Consider the following 16693-nt stretch of genomic DNA (forward strand, 5'->3'; position numbering starts at 1 on the left):
GTAGGAACAAAACACAACTGGTGAACCTAGGCTAACATGAACTATTTTAAGCATCCTAAGGACCAAAAATCGCTTGCCACCCCTGGTTTCACCTTCAGCATGTTCATGAGCAGCAGTGAACCCCTGGGGGAATAGTCTCCAGCCCAGAAAGTAGCCCCTGATGCTGGGCGAGGGGCAATAATATGGCCTCAGCAAAGCATCCAGGGCAGTACTTGGCAACGGGTCCCACTGTGCCCACCCCTGCACATCAGAGTCATCTAAGGGCCTTTCACACCTTCCTGGGGACAAAGTGTGAATTGGGGGAGGCCTGACCAGAAATAGCAAATACACTGGACAGGAGGCTGCAGCATCCCTCCTCCCTAGTGGCCAATGCTGACTGTCCAGCACGAAATCTTTTGCCGATGGGCACAGGTGGGCCCTCGGGGCACCACTGACAACTCACCGGAGCCCACCCCTGAGTCCCTGCCCTTCCTGGGTCATACAGAACTGGAGGGCTGGTCCCTGCGGGCAGAGTCCCACATCCCAACTCCAAGGCACTTACGAGACTTCCGGTTGGCCCGGGAGCGCTTCCTCTCCCGCGGCACCACTCGCTGACTGGGCACTTGGGTGGCTGACTTGACGATGCGGTCCATGATCTCATCAGCTGCATCATCCGTGACATTAGGCGAGTCATCCATTCCCATGGTCCACGAACTAGTGGATCCTGAAGAATTAAACAACCAGAGAGCACGAGGTACTCAGAGAGAAGGAAAACACAGCACTGCTCCTGAAGCAGCCAAGCTCGTCAGCCACAGAGCACAGCAGAGGCCAGAGCCAGGGTTGAGCCTCCTGCTGGATCTAAGGGTGTTCCCCCGTCCCCACTGCAGGGGCACCACAGTGACCTGTGACCATCACCCTCCAGATTCTGACCTCCCATGAATCCATACCTGGGGCCCTTATGTCACACTACCCTGTCACACAGCTGTGTTGTCATCTCTCACTGTTGTGGATGTGCCTCCACCTGCCAGGTCCTGTGGTCGTGGAAGGGCAGACTTCCCACGCCATGTGCCGCTATGTACGTCACAGATACCCAGTAGAGTGCTTCCAGAAATGTCCAGAGACATTTGTTAAGTCAGCTCCCCATCTGTGGTTGTATGTGTCTAGCGAATGTCAATTAGCCCTAACTTCTCATTCAGTTAAATAAAAATCAATGGATTTTGTAACATATAGCTTATCTTTGGATTAACTAGCCTTTAAAAATCATAACAGGATTGCCCTCTTCTACCAGGAAAAGGGAGTTAACACAACATTTTCTTTGGTACATTCATCTGCTCCCTGACCAGAAAAAATATGTTTATAAATAGCTGTATGTTAAGACAGTCCAAGTCTGGTATAAAAGCATCTGCCCCTAGACCAGCAAGAAGAAAATACCACAAAAACATGGGTTCCCAAGTCATATGAAACACTTAGAAATGAATGCTATTTTAATTCATCAAAAACTGTGCCTTTGTGACTGATCAACTTCCTTGTGAAATCTCTTCTCTAAGATGGGAAATATGCTTCTGTAAGAAAAAAGATGTACAGTGTGCTCAAAATTGTGAATTTCCTCGACCTATACTTCTCTTTGTAATAGACATACAACTTTAAAATCCTGCAGGTGAGTGTTCTCAGACTCTTATGTTTATGGAACACAGGTACCTGAACTTGTCCAAGGTCCAGCTAAAGCTGAAGAACAGTCAGCTTTTCTCAAACCACAGGTGGAAAAATGTTAGTAAATATATATCTTAAATTTTGAATTCTAAATTCCTATACTAATTTTTCAAAACTTTCAGTGTTTGGATATTGATAGAAATAGTTGGGAATAGTTGATTACAGTTCAGTAGACTGCACATTTTATAGACGTGTTTGTGGTTGAAAGTTCACTGCAAATATGTAATATGCTATAATTTAGTCATAATTTCTGCTAGTAAAGTTCACATGACTGAATTAAATAAACACGTTGCAAAAGGAGTACCAGGATTCCAGTGTTGGACCACCTGCACTATTTGAGACCTGTGGCCACAGGACAACAATGCTTTCTGATGACAACGTTTTTGTTGTGGTCATTTATAAAAATCGTTTTGCGTTACGAGCGGGAGCAGGCCTACAACACTGGGATATACAAAGTCAGGACATTTTACTTTTTCTGCTTGTGCCCAAGGGAGTTTGATCTACTTGCTTCCATCAGAAGACTAGCTTTTTCAGCATCATAAAACCCTTTAAAAATATGTTCTTCTCAGAAACGAATATTTGAAATTGCTGAATTTTTCTGCATTCTCAGGCTGGTCCAGGTGTTCAAGTTGGAGGCAAGAGGCCTCATAGTGGCACAGCTCTCAGGCTGGGGCTCTGCAGAGCCTCTGAACCACGGCCCTCCTCATAGCAGAGCATCCATACAGCAGTTGCTTTTTGCCCAGCAATTTCCTGTTTTCCCTTTTACCTACTGATTTATAATTCTGTGCCTCATTTTGAAATGCCAAGCTACCCTTCCCAAAACACACAAAGCTCAATCAAGTGTCTTTGCTCATAATATAATATAATTTGCTCCTGATGAGCCAGAAATGAAGGCATCATCTGATCTTTCCATGAGAATTACCTATACTTTCATCTTATACATTCCTGGGAATCTGCTTTCACTGTGATGGGTCAGGAGATGCTTACAAGGAACATCTTGCCATTTGTCCAGGACTGTCAGACTCAGTTTTGTGATGCCATCATTTTCTCATGACCTCATTCTTGGTTCTGCTTTCTTATCCCCTTTCCCCTTGGTTACTGTTGTCACTACCTGATTACCATTTATGCCCATTCTTCTTGGTCGTGTATATGCTTCTCTTTCTGGAACCTCTGCACTCACATACAGCCACAGGAGAACACTGCCCATAACTTACAGACTCCAAGGGGCCATTTGGCTCCCCATGGTCTCCCAAGTGTTAGCCAGGCATTTATATATACTGAGATGTCTGTAAAATTATTATATATAATATATATGAATATATATAGATAGAGATATGGTGGAGGGGATAAAGCATTATAGACCATGATAGGACTATATCACTTTATTTGAATTTTACTTTTGAAAATATGTAAACTGTAGTTTGAAAGAAACCACTGTAACTAATTTTTCCCTTAAAAATCTAACTTAAAGAAATAGTCTAAAAGGAAAATAATTATATCCAAATAGATATTATATTAATGTAATAAACTCTTACCTTTGCTTTTGAAAGAATTTCCCTGGGTATAGACTTCTAGTTTAGAAAGTTCTCTTTTTGGCAATTTAAAGATGCCATTCCACTTTCTTCTGACTTCCATAGCTTCTGTCAACAGTGAGTCATCATTCTTACTGTTGCTCCTTAGAAAGTACATTCTTTTCTCTCTGGCTGTTTTAAAGATTTTATTTATATCTTTGGTTTTTGGCAGTTTGCCCATGGTATGCCTAGATGTGGTTTTCTTTGCGTTTACTCTCCTTGGATTTGTTACGTGTTTTAAATATGTGGGTTGATATCTATCATGAGCCTTTGGGAAATTCTCAGCCATTGTTTCTTTAATTTTTCTTCTTACCCATCTTTTCTTTCTGGTACTCCAGTTACAGACACATTAGACCATTTGACTGTGTCCCACATATCTCTTACATTTTGTTCCATTTTTTCTGTTTTTTCTCACCATGCTTCAGTTTGTACATTTTCTATTAACCCGTGTTGTTTGATTTCACTAATCTCTTTTGCTGGGACCAGTCTGCTGTTAAACCCATGATATCAGTTAATCATGTCAGATCTTTCTTTTTTTCAGTTCTAGAATTTCCATTTGATTCTTTTTTATAAATTTCAACCTTTTTATCAATTTGTCTCTATTTTCCTTTATTTTTGTTAACACTGATAAATGGTTAAATTTGACTGCTAATTTCAACATCTGGATCACCTGTGGATCTGCTGCTCTACTTTTCTTCTTGTCAGCCATGTTTTCATGTTCTCTTGGCTCATAATTTTGACTACGCACTGGACTTTGTGTAGAAAAGAATGCAGAGACTGAAGTCGGTGTCATTTTTCTCCAGTCTTTACCACTTCCTGTTAAGCAGACACAGTGAAGGACTGAGCAGGGCTGGGGCCAGATAGCAGTTTTCATTGAGTATCAGTCCACCCCTGTCTTTAAATATTCTGTCTTTAACTACCTGTATGCATTTGTTGAAGGCGCTTACTCTAGCTTGTCTTTGTTTCCTCAGAACTTCAAGACTGTAGGAGATTTCCTGCAGCCTTTCTGGCCCAGCCTCCCCCTCCCCATGCTGCCCCAGCACTTAGCAAATGTCTCATGGAGAAAAATGTCTGCATTTGAAGCTCCTCTAGCTCCAACCTCTTACGCCAGCTCACATGACCACTAGAAGTCCTGCTGGCTTCTCTTTACTGTTAAAGTCACTCTGCGCATGGCAAGTCCAATTCTCAGCCTGTGCCCAGACTTGGCAAATGCTCTTAGAGAGGTGCTCTCAGCTCACCTAGAATTCTAGTTTGTCTAGTCCTCTTCCCTTTCACAGTTCCCTGATGGATTTTGAGAGAAAGCTTTTGTTATTTTATTAAAGTTTCTGGTTATGGCAGCAGGAGTGGTGGCTTGTTCCTCCCTACGACATGCCACCTGGAAGCAGAAGTCTCTGCATGTGCAGAGAAACTGAATAGCTTTCCTTTCTAATCCCTTTCATCAATTAGTGAAAAGGAACCCATATTGTACAAACCTAGCAATATCTTTTTCTCTTTGTCCTTTCCAGTCAGGAAGGATTTTCTATTTTCTCTTTTAAAATTAGCACAGCATGTTACGTTCCATTACAGATACTGGACTCCATCTCCCAAGGTGGCTTTCATTGCACTACCCTTGCATCCACCAAGGTACAGTGGCTCAAGACTCCTGATGGCTGGGGTCACTGTGGCGCAGGTACTGATGCTGCCCTTGATCTCCTGGTGTCCACGGTTAGCCTAGCAGACAAAGCCTGCAAGAGCTGCTGAGGCACAGACAGACTCATGCATGGGATGTCCTAGGCCTTTTGGGAGACCAGTGATTCCCATCCCCATACCCCCCAACACTGCAAAGCTGCTTTATTTTATTTTTATCCTTGTTTTACACTTTGTCTAGACTGACAGTCACTACTGCTCAGCATTTAATGCTGTAATTTTCTTCAACTTCTGACCTTCCCCACTTTCTTCTCTCCTCTTATATTCTGCCTTATTTACACACTCTTTGTCTCCTGTTCCTTCTTGGTTTTTCTGAGAAATGGAGGCGTTTTATAGACAGCACTGGCCAAGAAGAGGGCACCTTTCTTTCCACATAGAAAACCAGACGATCAGAATGTCCCACACGAAGTGCTCAGGACTGTGGTTTGTCACAGCTGCGTCTGTCTGATGTTGGTTACCAAAAGTCTGCCTTTGTGTTGCCAAAGCGTAATTTATTTTCTTTCCCTAATTCCACATCCAAAACTACCTACAAGTCAGAGGGTTTGGAAAGACCAAATCCCAGAGAACCTAACCTGTGATTCTTTGATGTAATAATAATACCTGCATGTATTTGGGGTATAGTCTGGGAATCAAGACTGTAGTAGGAGGGATGACTTTTCTACGTATCATCTGTGTCTCAGGCAGGATAACACTGGGGAAGGGTGGGTGGAGGCGGCCCTTTTTCCGGCATAGTCTAAGCTGTATATCACAGAGTAAAAGCCCTGTTAAAGGTCCAACGTTGAGAAGAGGAGAAGGAACTAGATTCAGTGACACTGCACTCATGTGAAATAAGAAAAACATTTGGTCATTTATAAAATAGCCTGAAGTGCAGCTCCACTTGGGAATCCCGTGTAAACCTTACGGATCTAGAACTCAGCCTGGAAGCCCCTTCAACCCTCCTCCTCTAGAGCAGCTTGTGGCCCTTGGTTCACAAGAAGTTACAAGAAACCATATGCACCACGTGACTCCCTTCCTGCCAAAGAACACCTGGAACTGCCTTTGTTTTTTCTTTTATGTTAAGGTTGTTATTCCTATCATCATTTTTTAATACTTAACATAGTTGACAACAGCAAAATTAAAATTAAAAAAAAAAAAAGGGCAGTCAGCAAAGCTAGATAGAAGTCACTGTTGGGTCTTCTCAGGAGTTTCTCCAGATCACAGCCCTCTAGATCTTGGCTGCCTTTCTTAACATCTCGTGAGCCTGGATGTTCGCTGGAGCCTAGCAAGGGCCTGATGGGCGCTGCACACTCATTCGTTACTGAGGTTCTGTGACGTGTAAGGTAACCCATGATCCAGTTCACCCGGACTGCACAGTTTTATTTACTTTCCCACTGTAATTACTACTTGAACCCCTTTTACACACTAAAACATTCCAATGTGGGCAATAAATGCATGGTTTCTTCTAGCTTGTGTGCTAAGCAAACACCAAGAGGACAAAGCTGGTCCTCCAGGAGTTCATCCTCTTTAGTTATAAAGTTTTTAAGTTCCTGAGACCTAAACTGGGGTCTCAGGAGTACGTGGCAAGGCAGAGAACGCGGAGGAGGTGGATTCTGGAGGTGAAGAGGGGACAGGCAGAGGAGAGGGGACAGGATGAGCAACGGCAGGGGCTCAGGCAGACATAGGGTGTGCAGAGTAGGGCACTGCCCACAATGTGGGGCTGAGTGAAAGCCAAGTGTGGGAGCCAGGAGGGGACCAGACCCCAGGGAACCTCAAACAACAGCATGAATCGAGTGGGCTGGATCCTGCAGGCAGCGAAGAAACTTAGGAAGGTTCATGTGGCATCAGACTAGACCAGGGAAATACGGGTAAACATTCTCAGATGCAAAGTGCATCTCAATTCTTAATTAAAACAAAAAGTCCCTTCCAGGTTATGAAACAAACCTGGAAACTCTTATCTGTCTTTACCATCTTGAAGTTTTAGTTTCCTCTCTGCCTCCAAGGATTTCAGAAGCAAAAAGGGATAGCGTTTTAATCCAAGGGTCATCAAACTTCTTCTGTACCCCGCCTGAGAGTAAAAACATTAGTCTCTATGGTCCCTGTAGTCTCCATCGCAACCCCTCAACTCTGCCACCGCAGTGCAAAAGCACCTAGACAACACACACACAAGGAAGGGTGGCTGTGTTCCAAGAAGACCTTATTTACAAGAATAAATGGCTGGCTCAATTTGGCCTGGGGGCTTAACCCATGAGGATTCGTTCACAATACTAATTCCTCTTGTTCGAATTAAGTTGTGCTTTTGGGAAGGGTTGCTTGTTTTTGAGATGAAGCTACTGAAGGTGGGTCACAAAGGTGTGAGTGAAGGAAAGTATGATGACGTCAGCACGGAGAACCCTGGGGAGTGGACGGCCCTGGGCAGCCACTTCCTGGGCACAGTAATCTGTACCCTGTGGCGGGGACAGACACCATGGGATGGCCACCCTGGAAGAGGGCGTTACCTCGGCTTGCTCGGCTGCGTGTGCGGACGCCCAGCACGGGGGTGGCATCCTCCAAGGCAGGGGACGAGGTTTTCAGCACAGCCTTCATGTTCTCATGCTCGGCAGCATCCTCGGCATAGCTCAGGCCTTGGGGCTGGCTCAGGGGCGCCGGGGAACCGCTGGAGAACTTGCCAGACTGCAAGAGCAAGAGGGGTTAGGGCGTGAGGTGACTAAAAGCCAACTCAAGCTTAGAAAACCTTTAGTTGAGGAAAGCCTTCTCTTCTCTGTCTTTTGTTTACGTGCATTCTGCAAACAAGTTAGTGATGGGCAGTCAATGAGGGGTCAATGAACTAATGACAAAGCATCTGCATATCCAGGAAGTTCTCTTATCAGAAAGAGAAGCCTTGGCCCCAGAAGGACCACACCCATCCCTCCAGGTAGTGGGTCTCCCAGCTCACTGCAGATCCCCTCAGCGGGAGCCAGCAAGGGGCAAAAGACTTCAACTCTGGGAAAAATTCAGAAACCAAATCTGTTTCTAACACCACAGCCTTGATAGGAGCATTGAAATATGCTTGTTTGTCAAATATAGTGAGATTTATTTTTGAAAACGTAGTGCCAGAAAGCAGTTAGAAGTTTCTCATATATCGCTTAAGATGGTACAAGTTGAAAAGTGGGATTCAGTTTCAGAATCATACAGTGTTAGGAGTTGGGAAGGATTTTTCCAGAACTAGTCCCACCTCACTTTACAGAGAAGGAAACTGAGGCCATCCAAGATTAAGTGACTTGCCAAAGGCCCCAAAAGGCTTTGATTCAGGGCCCAGATCAGAACATGGCACAGAAATTCATGCTGAAACTGAGTTTGGCAACACTCGCTACTTCTCCTTGTGTCAAAAATTTAGTTGTTTTCACAAGCATTACACTCACATGATGATATTCTCTAATTCTAGCTGAACAAAGACAGCATATATGTTTTACAAGAGGTATGCTAGAATATCAGGCCATATGCACACAATGCCAAACATCTGGATGAAAAATAAAAAGTCAGTTAGAATAACGTTTGCAAAGAGCAGCTCCATAGACTTCTGGCTCCCTCTTTGTATCCAGTGTATGAGCCCTGGTGCTAGAGCCTGGGACACATCCGTGACTTGTACCATCTGCACAGCTCCTTCCTCATCCTTCAGGGCTGAGCAGCCCTGCCTTGGTCTCTGGTTCTGGCATCTGCACCAGGGTCAGGGGGAGGAGCTGCTGCCCATCCCACCCCTCTGTCCATTTGTCCATCAGTAGGAAGAGATCTGCTGACCCTGCCACTTTTGACAGGGCCTGGAACTCAGGGACAGCTTGGAAAATGCAGTTACCCTTCAGTCAGTCCCTGGCACACACATCATGATAAGAACCCGTGTAAGGGGGTTAGTGATCACATGGAAACCCAGCAGAAAACAGTCATGCAAGGTTTAAAGCACTGAACGGGGCTGACACTTCATGCTGCTTATGTCAGGTTAGATTATACGGCACGCTTGAGAAGGTCACACGTGGCATTCTTTGTGTTTATAAACATCCTACCTCAACTTCATCCTCTTCATCAGTCTACTCGAGAGGAAAGGACAGGACAGGACAGGATGGGAAAGACAGAGGGGATTCTTAGAAGGCACAGAAGTCAGCAAAGATGAGATCATCTGACTGTCACATCAAATTCCAAATAAAGAATTCAGCCACCACAACCAGGGTGCACCCTGTTGATTTGGGAGCTGCTGAGCCCTGCCTGCGAAGCCCTCCTGTCTGGACATTCTCTCCGAGAGCCCCAAGACCGGTCCTGACCAAAGTCAGGAGGGACTTGGAGCTCCAGGCCCGTCTCCTGAGGCTGCCTAGGAGGATGATAACCGGCTTACCTGGTCCCCTGACCATTACAGACCTCACTCTGTGCCCTGCCGCTCAGCTGGCCATGCTCCGTGAAACCACCACCTGCCAGCAATCAGGACCTCAGTTTACCAGCTTCCCTCTGCCTGTTTCCATCCATCAGCTATCGCCCCCACCTCTCATCCCAAGTGCTGGACCTCTCCCTTCCCAGGCTGCTGGGTCTGGGTCCCCATGAATCCTTCTACAGACAGGCCAGACAGGACAAGTGGGACAACTGCCGGGCAGAACAGGTCCTATTACACTTTCCGCAGAAACATGAAATTCAGTTCTTTTTAAAATCTTACCTGTCCTTCATGGAGGCTGTCTGAACTGACACGCCATTCTTTTAATTATCACCAGACAAACTGCTTTACCTAACTAAATACAATATCCCTTTTCCAAAAATAAATTGAGGGTGAAAGTCATGTCAATTTCTTAATTTTAAATCAAACACACCCTCAATTGAACTTGTGCTTCCACTGAGGTTACAAGCCAGGCCAGCAAATCCGGCACAGGCTTTTGAGAACTGACTAAACTTTTGGGAGCTGAAATGACAAAATGCTTCCAGTTCTGCACTGCCTCTAGGCAAATGGCCTTGTGACAAGAGATGACTTTTTTTTTTTAACCTTAGAGCTTTTTTTTTTGAATTTTTGAATTTTATTTATTTTTTTATACAGAAAGTTCATATTAGTTATCCGTTTTATACATATTAGTGTATACATGTCAATCCCAATCTCCCAATTCATCCCACCACCACCACCACCCCCGCCACTTTCCCCCTTTGGTGTCCATACGTTTATTCTCTACATCTGTGTCTCAATTTCTGCCCCGCAAACCAATTCATCTGTACCATTTTTCTAGGTTCCATATATATGCATTAATATACGATATTTGTTTTTCTAACTTACTTCACTCTGTATGACAGTCTCTAGATCCATCCACGTCTCTACAAATGACCCAATTTCGTTCCTTTTTATGGCTGAGTAATATTCCATTGTGTATATGTATGACATCTTTTTTTTCTTATTTTTTATATTATTTTTCTTTAATGGAGTATAATTGCTTTACAATGGTGTGTTAGTTTCTGCTTTATAACAAAGTGAATCAGCTATACATATACATATATCCCCATATCTCTTCCCTCCTGCATCTCCCTCCCTCCACCCTCGCTATCCCACCCCTCTAGGTGGTCACAAAGCACCGAGCTGATCTCCCTGTGCTATGTGGCTGCTACCCACTAGCTATCAGTTTTATATTTGGTAGTGTATACATGTCCATGCCACTCTCTCACTTTGTCCCAGCTTACCCTTTCCCCTCCCTGTATCCTCAAGTCCATTCTCTAGTAGGTCTGCATCTTGATTCCCATCCTGCCTCTAGGCTCTTCATGACCTTTTTTTTTTTTTTTTTAGATTCTGTATATATGTGTTAGCATACGGCATTTGTTTTTCTCTTTCTGACTTACTTCACACTGTATGACAGACTCTAGGTCCATCCAGCTCACTACAAACACCTCAATATCATTTCTTTTTATAGCTGAGTAATATTCCATTGTATATATGTGCCACACCTTCTTTATCCATTCATCTGTTGATGGACACTTAGGCTGCTTCCATGCCCTAGCTATTGTAAATAGAGCTGCAATGAACATTGTGGTACATGACTCTTCTTGAATTATGGTTTTCTCAGGGTACCTGCCCAGTAGTAGGATGGGTGGGTCATATGGTAGTTCTATTTTTAGTTTTTTAAGGAACCTCCATACTGTTCTCCATAGTGGTTGTATCAATTTACATTCCCACCAACAGGGCAAGAGGGTTCCCACTTCTCCACACCCTCTACAGCATTTGTTGTTTCTACATTTTCTGAGATGCCCATTCTAACTCGTGTGAGGTGATACCTCATTGTAGTTTTCATTTGCATTTCTCTAATAGTGATGTTGAGCAGGTTTTCAGGTGCTTCTTGGCCATCTGTATCTCTTCTTTGGAGAAATGTCTATTTAGGTCTTCTGCCCACTTTATGATTGGGTTGTTTTTTTAATATTGAGCTGCATGAGCTCTTTATATATTTTGGAAATTAATTCTTTGTCCGTTGATATGTTTGCAAATATTTTCTCCCATTCTGAGGGTTTTCTTTTTGTCTTTATTTATTTATTTATCCATTTGCGGTACATGGGCCTCTCCCTGTTTGGCCTCTCCTGTTGCGGAGCACAGGCTCCGGACACACAGGCTCAGTGGCCATGGCTCATGGGCCCAGCTGCTCCACAGCATGTGGGATCTTCCCAGACCGGGGCACGAACCTGTGTCCCCTGCATTGGCAGGCAGACTCTCAACCACTGCGCCACCGGGGAAGCCCTTTTGTCTTGTTTGTACTTTCCTTTGCTTTACAGAAGCTTTTACGTTTCATTAGGTCCCATTTGTTTATTTTTGTTTTTATTTCCATTACTCTAGGAGGTGGATCAAAAAAGATCTTGCTGTGATTTATGTCAAAGAGTGTTCTGCCTATGTTTTCCTCTAAGAGTTTTATAGTGTCCAGTCTTACATTTAGGTCTCTAATCCATTTTGAGTTTATTTTTGTGTATGGTGTTAGGGAGTGTTTTAATTTCATTCTTTTACATGTAGCTGTCCAGTTTTCCCAGCACCGCTTATTGAAGAGACTGCCTTTTCTCCGTTGTATATCCTTGCCTCCTTTGTCATAGATTAGTTGAGCATAGGTGGGTGGGTTTATCTCTGGGCTTTCTATCCTGTTCCATTGATCTATATTTCTGTTTTTGTGCCAGTACCATATTGTCTTTATTACTGTAGCTTTGTAGTATAGTCTGAAGTCAGGGAGTCTGATTCCTCCAGCTCCATTTTTTCCCTCAAGACTGCTTTGGATCTTCAGGGTCTTTTGTGTCTCCATACAAATTTTAAGATTTTTTTGTTCTATTTCTGTAAAAAATGCCATTGGTAATTTGATAGGGAACACATTGAATATCTAGATTGCTTTGGGTAGTATAGTCATTTTCACAATATTGATTCTTCTAATCCAAGAACATGGTATATCTCTCCATCTGTTTTATCATCTTTAATTTCTTTCATCAGTGTCTTATAGTTTTCTGCATACAGGTCTTTTGTCTCCCGAGGTAGGTTTATTCCAAGGTATTTTATTCTCTTTGTTGCAGTGGTAAATAGGACTGTTTCCTTAATTTCTCTTTCAGATTTTTCATCATTAGTGTATAGGAATGCAAGAGATTTCTGTGCATTAATTTTGTATCCTGCAACACTACCAAATTCATTGATTAGCTCTAGTAGCTTTCTGGTGGCATCTTTAGGATTCTCTATGTGTAGTATCATGTCATCTGCAAACAGTGACAGTTCTACTTCTTTTCCAATTTGTATTCTTTTATTTATTTTTCTTCTCTGATTGCTGTGGCTAGGACTTCCAAAACTATGTTAAATAATAGTGCTGAGGGCTTCCCTGGTGGCGCAGTGGTTGAGAGTCCACCTGCCGATGCAGGGGACACAGGTTCGTGCTCCGGTCCGGGAAGATCCCACATGCCGCGGAGCGGCTGGGCCCGTGAGCCATGGCCGCTGAGCCTGTTCTCTGCAACGGGAGAGGCCACAACAAGTGAGAGGCCGCGTACCGCCAAAAAATAAAAAAAATAATAGTGCTGAGAGTGGACACCCTTGTCTTATTCCTGATCTTAGAGGAAATGCTTTCAGTTTTTCAGCATTGAGAATGATCTTTGCTGTGGGTTTGTCATGTATGGCCTTTATTATGTTGAAGTAGGTTCCCTCTATGCCTACTTTTGGAGAGTTTTTATGATAAATGGGTGTTGATATTTGTCAAAAGCTTTTTCTGTATCTATTGAGATGAGCATATGGTTTTTATTCTTCAATTTGTTAGTATGGTGCATCACACTGATTGATTTGCGTATATTGAAGAATTCTTGCATCCCTGGGATAAATCCTACTTGATCATGGTGTATGAGCCTTTTAATGTGTTGTTGGATTCTGTTTGCTAGTATTTTGTTGAGGATATCTGCACCTATATTCATCAGTGATACTGGTCTATAATTTTGGATTTTTGTAGTACCTTTGTCTGGTTTTGGTATCAGGGTGATGGTGGCCTCATAGATGAGTTTTGGAGTGTTCCTTCATCTGCAATATTTTGGAAGAGTTTGAGAAGGATGGGTGTTAGCTCTTCTGTAAATGTTTGATAGAATTCACCTGTGAAGCCATCTTTTTCTGGATGTTTGTTTGTTGGAAGATTTTTAATCACAGTTTCAATTTCATTACTTGTGATTGGTCTGTTCATATATTCTATTTCTTCCTTGTTCAGTCTTGGAAGGTTATAACTTTCTAAGAATTTGTCCATTTCTTCCAGGTTGTCCATTTTATTGGCATAGAGTTGCTGTATTAGTCTCTTAGGATGCTTTGTATATCTATGGTGTCTCTTGTAACTTCTCCTTTTGTATTTCTAATTTAATTGATTTGAGTCCTCTCCCTCTTTTCTTGATGAGTCTGGCTAACGGTTTATCAATTTTGTTAATCTTCTCAAAGCACCAGCTTTTAGTTTTATTGATCTTTGTTACTGTTTTCTTTGTTTCTATTTCATTTATTTCCACTCTGATCTTTATGATTTCTTTCCTTCTACTAACTTTGGGTGTTGTTTGTTCTTCTTTCTCTAGTTCCATTAGGTGTAAGGTTAGATTGTTTATTTGAGATTTTTCTTTTTTCTTGAGGTAGGCTTATATTGCTGTAAACTTCCCTCTTAGAACTCTTTTTGCTGCATCCCATAGGTTTTGGATCACCGTGTTTTCATTGTCATTTGTCTCTAGGTATTTTTTGATTTCCTCTTTGATTTCTTCAGTGATCTCTTGGTTATTTAGTAATGTATTGTTTAGCCTCCATGTGCTTGTGTTTTTTACGTCTTTTCCCCGGTAGTTGATTTCTGATCTCATAGCGTTGTGGTCAGAAAAGACGCTTGATATGATTTCAATTTTCTTAAATTTACCAAGGCTTGATCTGTGACCCAAGATGTTATCTATCCTGGAGAATGTTCCATGTGCACTTGAAAAGAAAGTGTAATCTGCTGTTTTTGGATGGAATAGCCTATAAATATCAATTAAATCTATCTGGTCTATTGTGCCACTTAAAACTTGTGTTTCCTTATGAATTTTCTGTTTGGATGATCTGTCCATTGCTGTAAGTGAGGTCTTAAAGTCCCCCACTATTATTGTGTTGCTGTCAATTTCCTCTTTTATAGCTGTTAGAAGTTGCCTTATGTATTGAGGTGCTCCTATGTTGGGTGCATATATATTTATAACTGTTATATCTTCTTTTTGGATTGATCCCTTGATCATTATGTAGTGTCCTTCCTTGTCTCTGGTAACATTCTTTATTTTAAAGTCTATTTTATCTGCTATGAGTATTGCTACTCTAGCCTTCTTTTGATTTCCGTTTGCATGGAATATCTTTTTCCATCCCCTCACTTTCAGTCTGTATGTGTCCCTAGGTCTGAAGTGGGTCTCTTGAAGACAGCATATATATGGGTCTTGCTTTTGTATCCATTCAGCGAGCCTGTGTCTTTTGATTGGAGCATTTAATCCATTCATATTTAAGGTAATATCGAAATGTATGTTCCTATTACCATTTTCTTAATTGTTATGGGTTTGTTTTTGTAGGTCCTTTTCTTCTCTTGTGTTTCCCACTTAGAGAAGTTCCTTTAGCATTTGTTGTAGAGCTGGTTTGGTGGTGCTGAATTCTCTTAGCTTTTGCTTGTGTGTAGAGCTTTTGATTTCTCTCTCAAATCTCAATGAGATCCTTGCTGGGTAGAGCAATCTCAGTTGTACGTTCTTCCCTTTCATCACTTTAAGTATATCATGCCACTCCCTTCTGGCTTGTAGAGTTTCTGCTGAGAAATCAGCAGTTAACCTTATGGGAGTTCTCTTGTATGTTATTTGTCGTTTTTCCCTTGTTGCTTTCAGTCAGTTTTCTTTGTCTTTAATTTTTGTCAATTTGATTACTATGTGTTTCAGCGTGTTTCTCCTTGGGTTTATCCTGCCTGGGACTCTCTGTGCTTCCTGGACTTGGGTGGCTATTTCCTTTCCCATGTTAGGGAAGCTTTTGACTATAATCTCCTCAAATATTTTCTTGGGTCCTTTCTCTCTTTCTTCTCCTTCTGGGACCCCTATAATGTGAATGTTGTTGCATTTAATGTTTTCCCAGTGGTCTCTTAGGCTTTCTTCATTTCTTTTGGTTCTTTTTTCTTTATTCTGTTCTGCAGCAGTGAATTCCACCTTTCTGTCTTCCAGGTCACTTATCCATTCTTCTGCCTCAGTTATTCTGCTATTGATTCCTTCTAGTGTAGTTTTCATTTTAGTTATTGTATTGTTCGTCTCTGTTTGTTTGTTCTTTAATTCTTCTAGGTCTCTGTTAAACATTTCTTACACATTCTCAATCTTTGCCTCCATTCTTTTTCCGAGATCCTGGATCATCTTCACTATCATTATTCTGAATTTTTTTTTGGAAGGTTGCCTATCTTCACTTCATTTAGTTGCTTTTCTGGAGTTTTATCTTGTTCCTTGATCTGATACATAGCCCTCTGTCTTTTCATCTTGTTTATCTTTCTGTGAATGTGGTTTTTGTTCCACAGGCTGCAGGATTGTAGTTCTTCTTGCTTCTGCTGTCTGCCCTCTGGTGGATGAGGCTATATAAGAGGCTTGTGCAAGTTTCCTGATGGGAGGGAATGGTGGTGGGTAGAGCTGGGTGTTGCTCTGGTGGGCAGAGCTCAGTAAAACTTTAATCCACTTGACTGCTCATGGGTGGGGCTGGGTTCCCTCGTGTTGGTTGTTTGGCCTGAGGCCACCCAACACTGGAGCCTACGAGGGCTCTGTGGTGGGGCTAATGTTGGACTCCAGGAGAGCTCACGCCAAGGAGTACTTCCCAGAACATTTGCTGCCAGTGTCCTTGTCCTCACGGTGAGCCACAGCCATCCCCCACCTCCGCAGGAGACCCTCCAACACTAGCAGGTAGGTCTGGTTCAGTCTCCTATGGGGTCACTGCTCTTTCCCCTTGGTCCCGATGTGCACACTACTTTGTGTGTGCCTTCCAAGAGTGGAGTCTCTGTTTCCCCCAGTCCTGTCCAAGTCCTGCCATCAAATCCCTCTAGCTTTCAAAGTCTGATTCTCTAGGAATTCCTCCTCCCGTTGACAGACCCCCAGATTGGGAAGCCTGACCAGGGGCCCAGAACCTTCACTCCAGTGGACTTCTGTGGTATAAGTTTCTCCCATTTGTGGGTCACCCACCAAGCAGTTATGGGCTTTGATTTTATTGTGATTGCGCTCCTCCTACCATCTCATTGTGGCTTCTCCTTTGTCTTTGGATGTGGGGTATATTTTCTTGTGCATTCCAGTGTCTTCCT

General features: G+C 42.8%; 1 protein-coding gene across 9 annotated transcripts in view; it reads right to left on the reverse strand.

Moving 5' to 3' along the window:
* FHOD3 (formin homology 2 domain containing 3) overlaps positions 1–16693 on the reverse strand; it is a 492532-nt gene that overhangs the window by 11742 nt on the left and 464097 nt on the right. For 6 of the 9 annotated variants that reach the window (XM_060121091.1, XM_060121092.1, XM_060121089.1 and 3 more), the window contains 3 exons: positions 8960–8983; positions 7421–7595; positions 542–703 (listed from right to left, as the gene is read on the reverse strand). In XM_060121091.1, the coding sequence (XP_059977074.1) occupies positions 542–703; positions 7421–7595; positions 8960–8983 (361 nt within the window). The remainder of the gene's footprint in view (positions 1–541; positions 704–7420; positions 7596–8959; positions 8984–16693) is intronic. The other 3 variants (XM_060121090.1, XM_060121095.1, XM_060121093.1) reach the window with 2 other exon arrangements.

This window comes from Lagenorhynchus albirostris, chromosome 14 (genome assembly GCF_949774975.1).
Source record: "Lagenorhynchus albirostris chromosome 14, mLagAlb1.1, whole genome shotgun sequence".
Lineage (NCBI taxonomy): Eukaryota > Metazoa > Chordata > Mammalia > Artiodactyla > Delphinidae > Lagenorhynchus > Lagenorhynchus albirostris.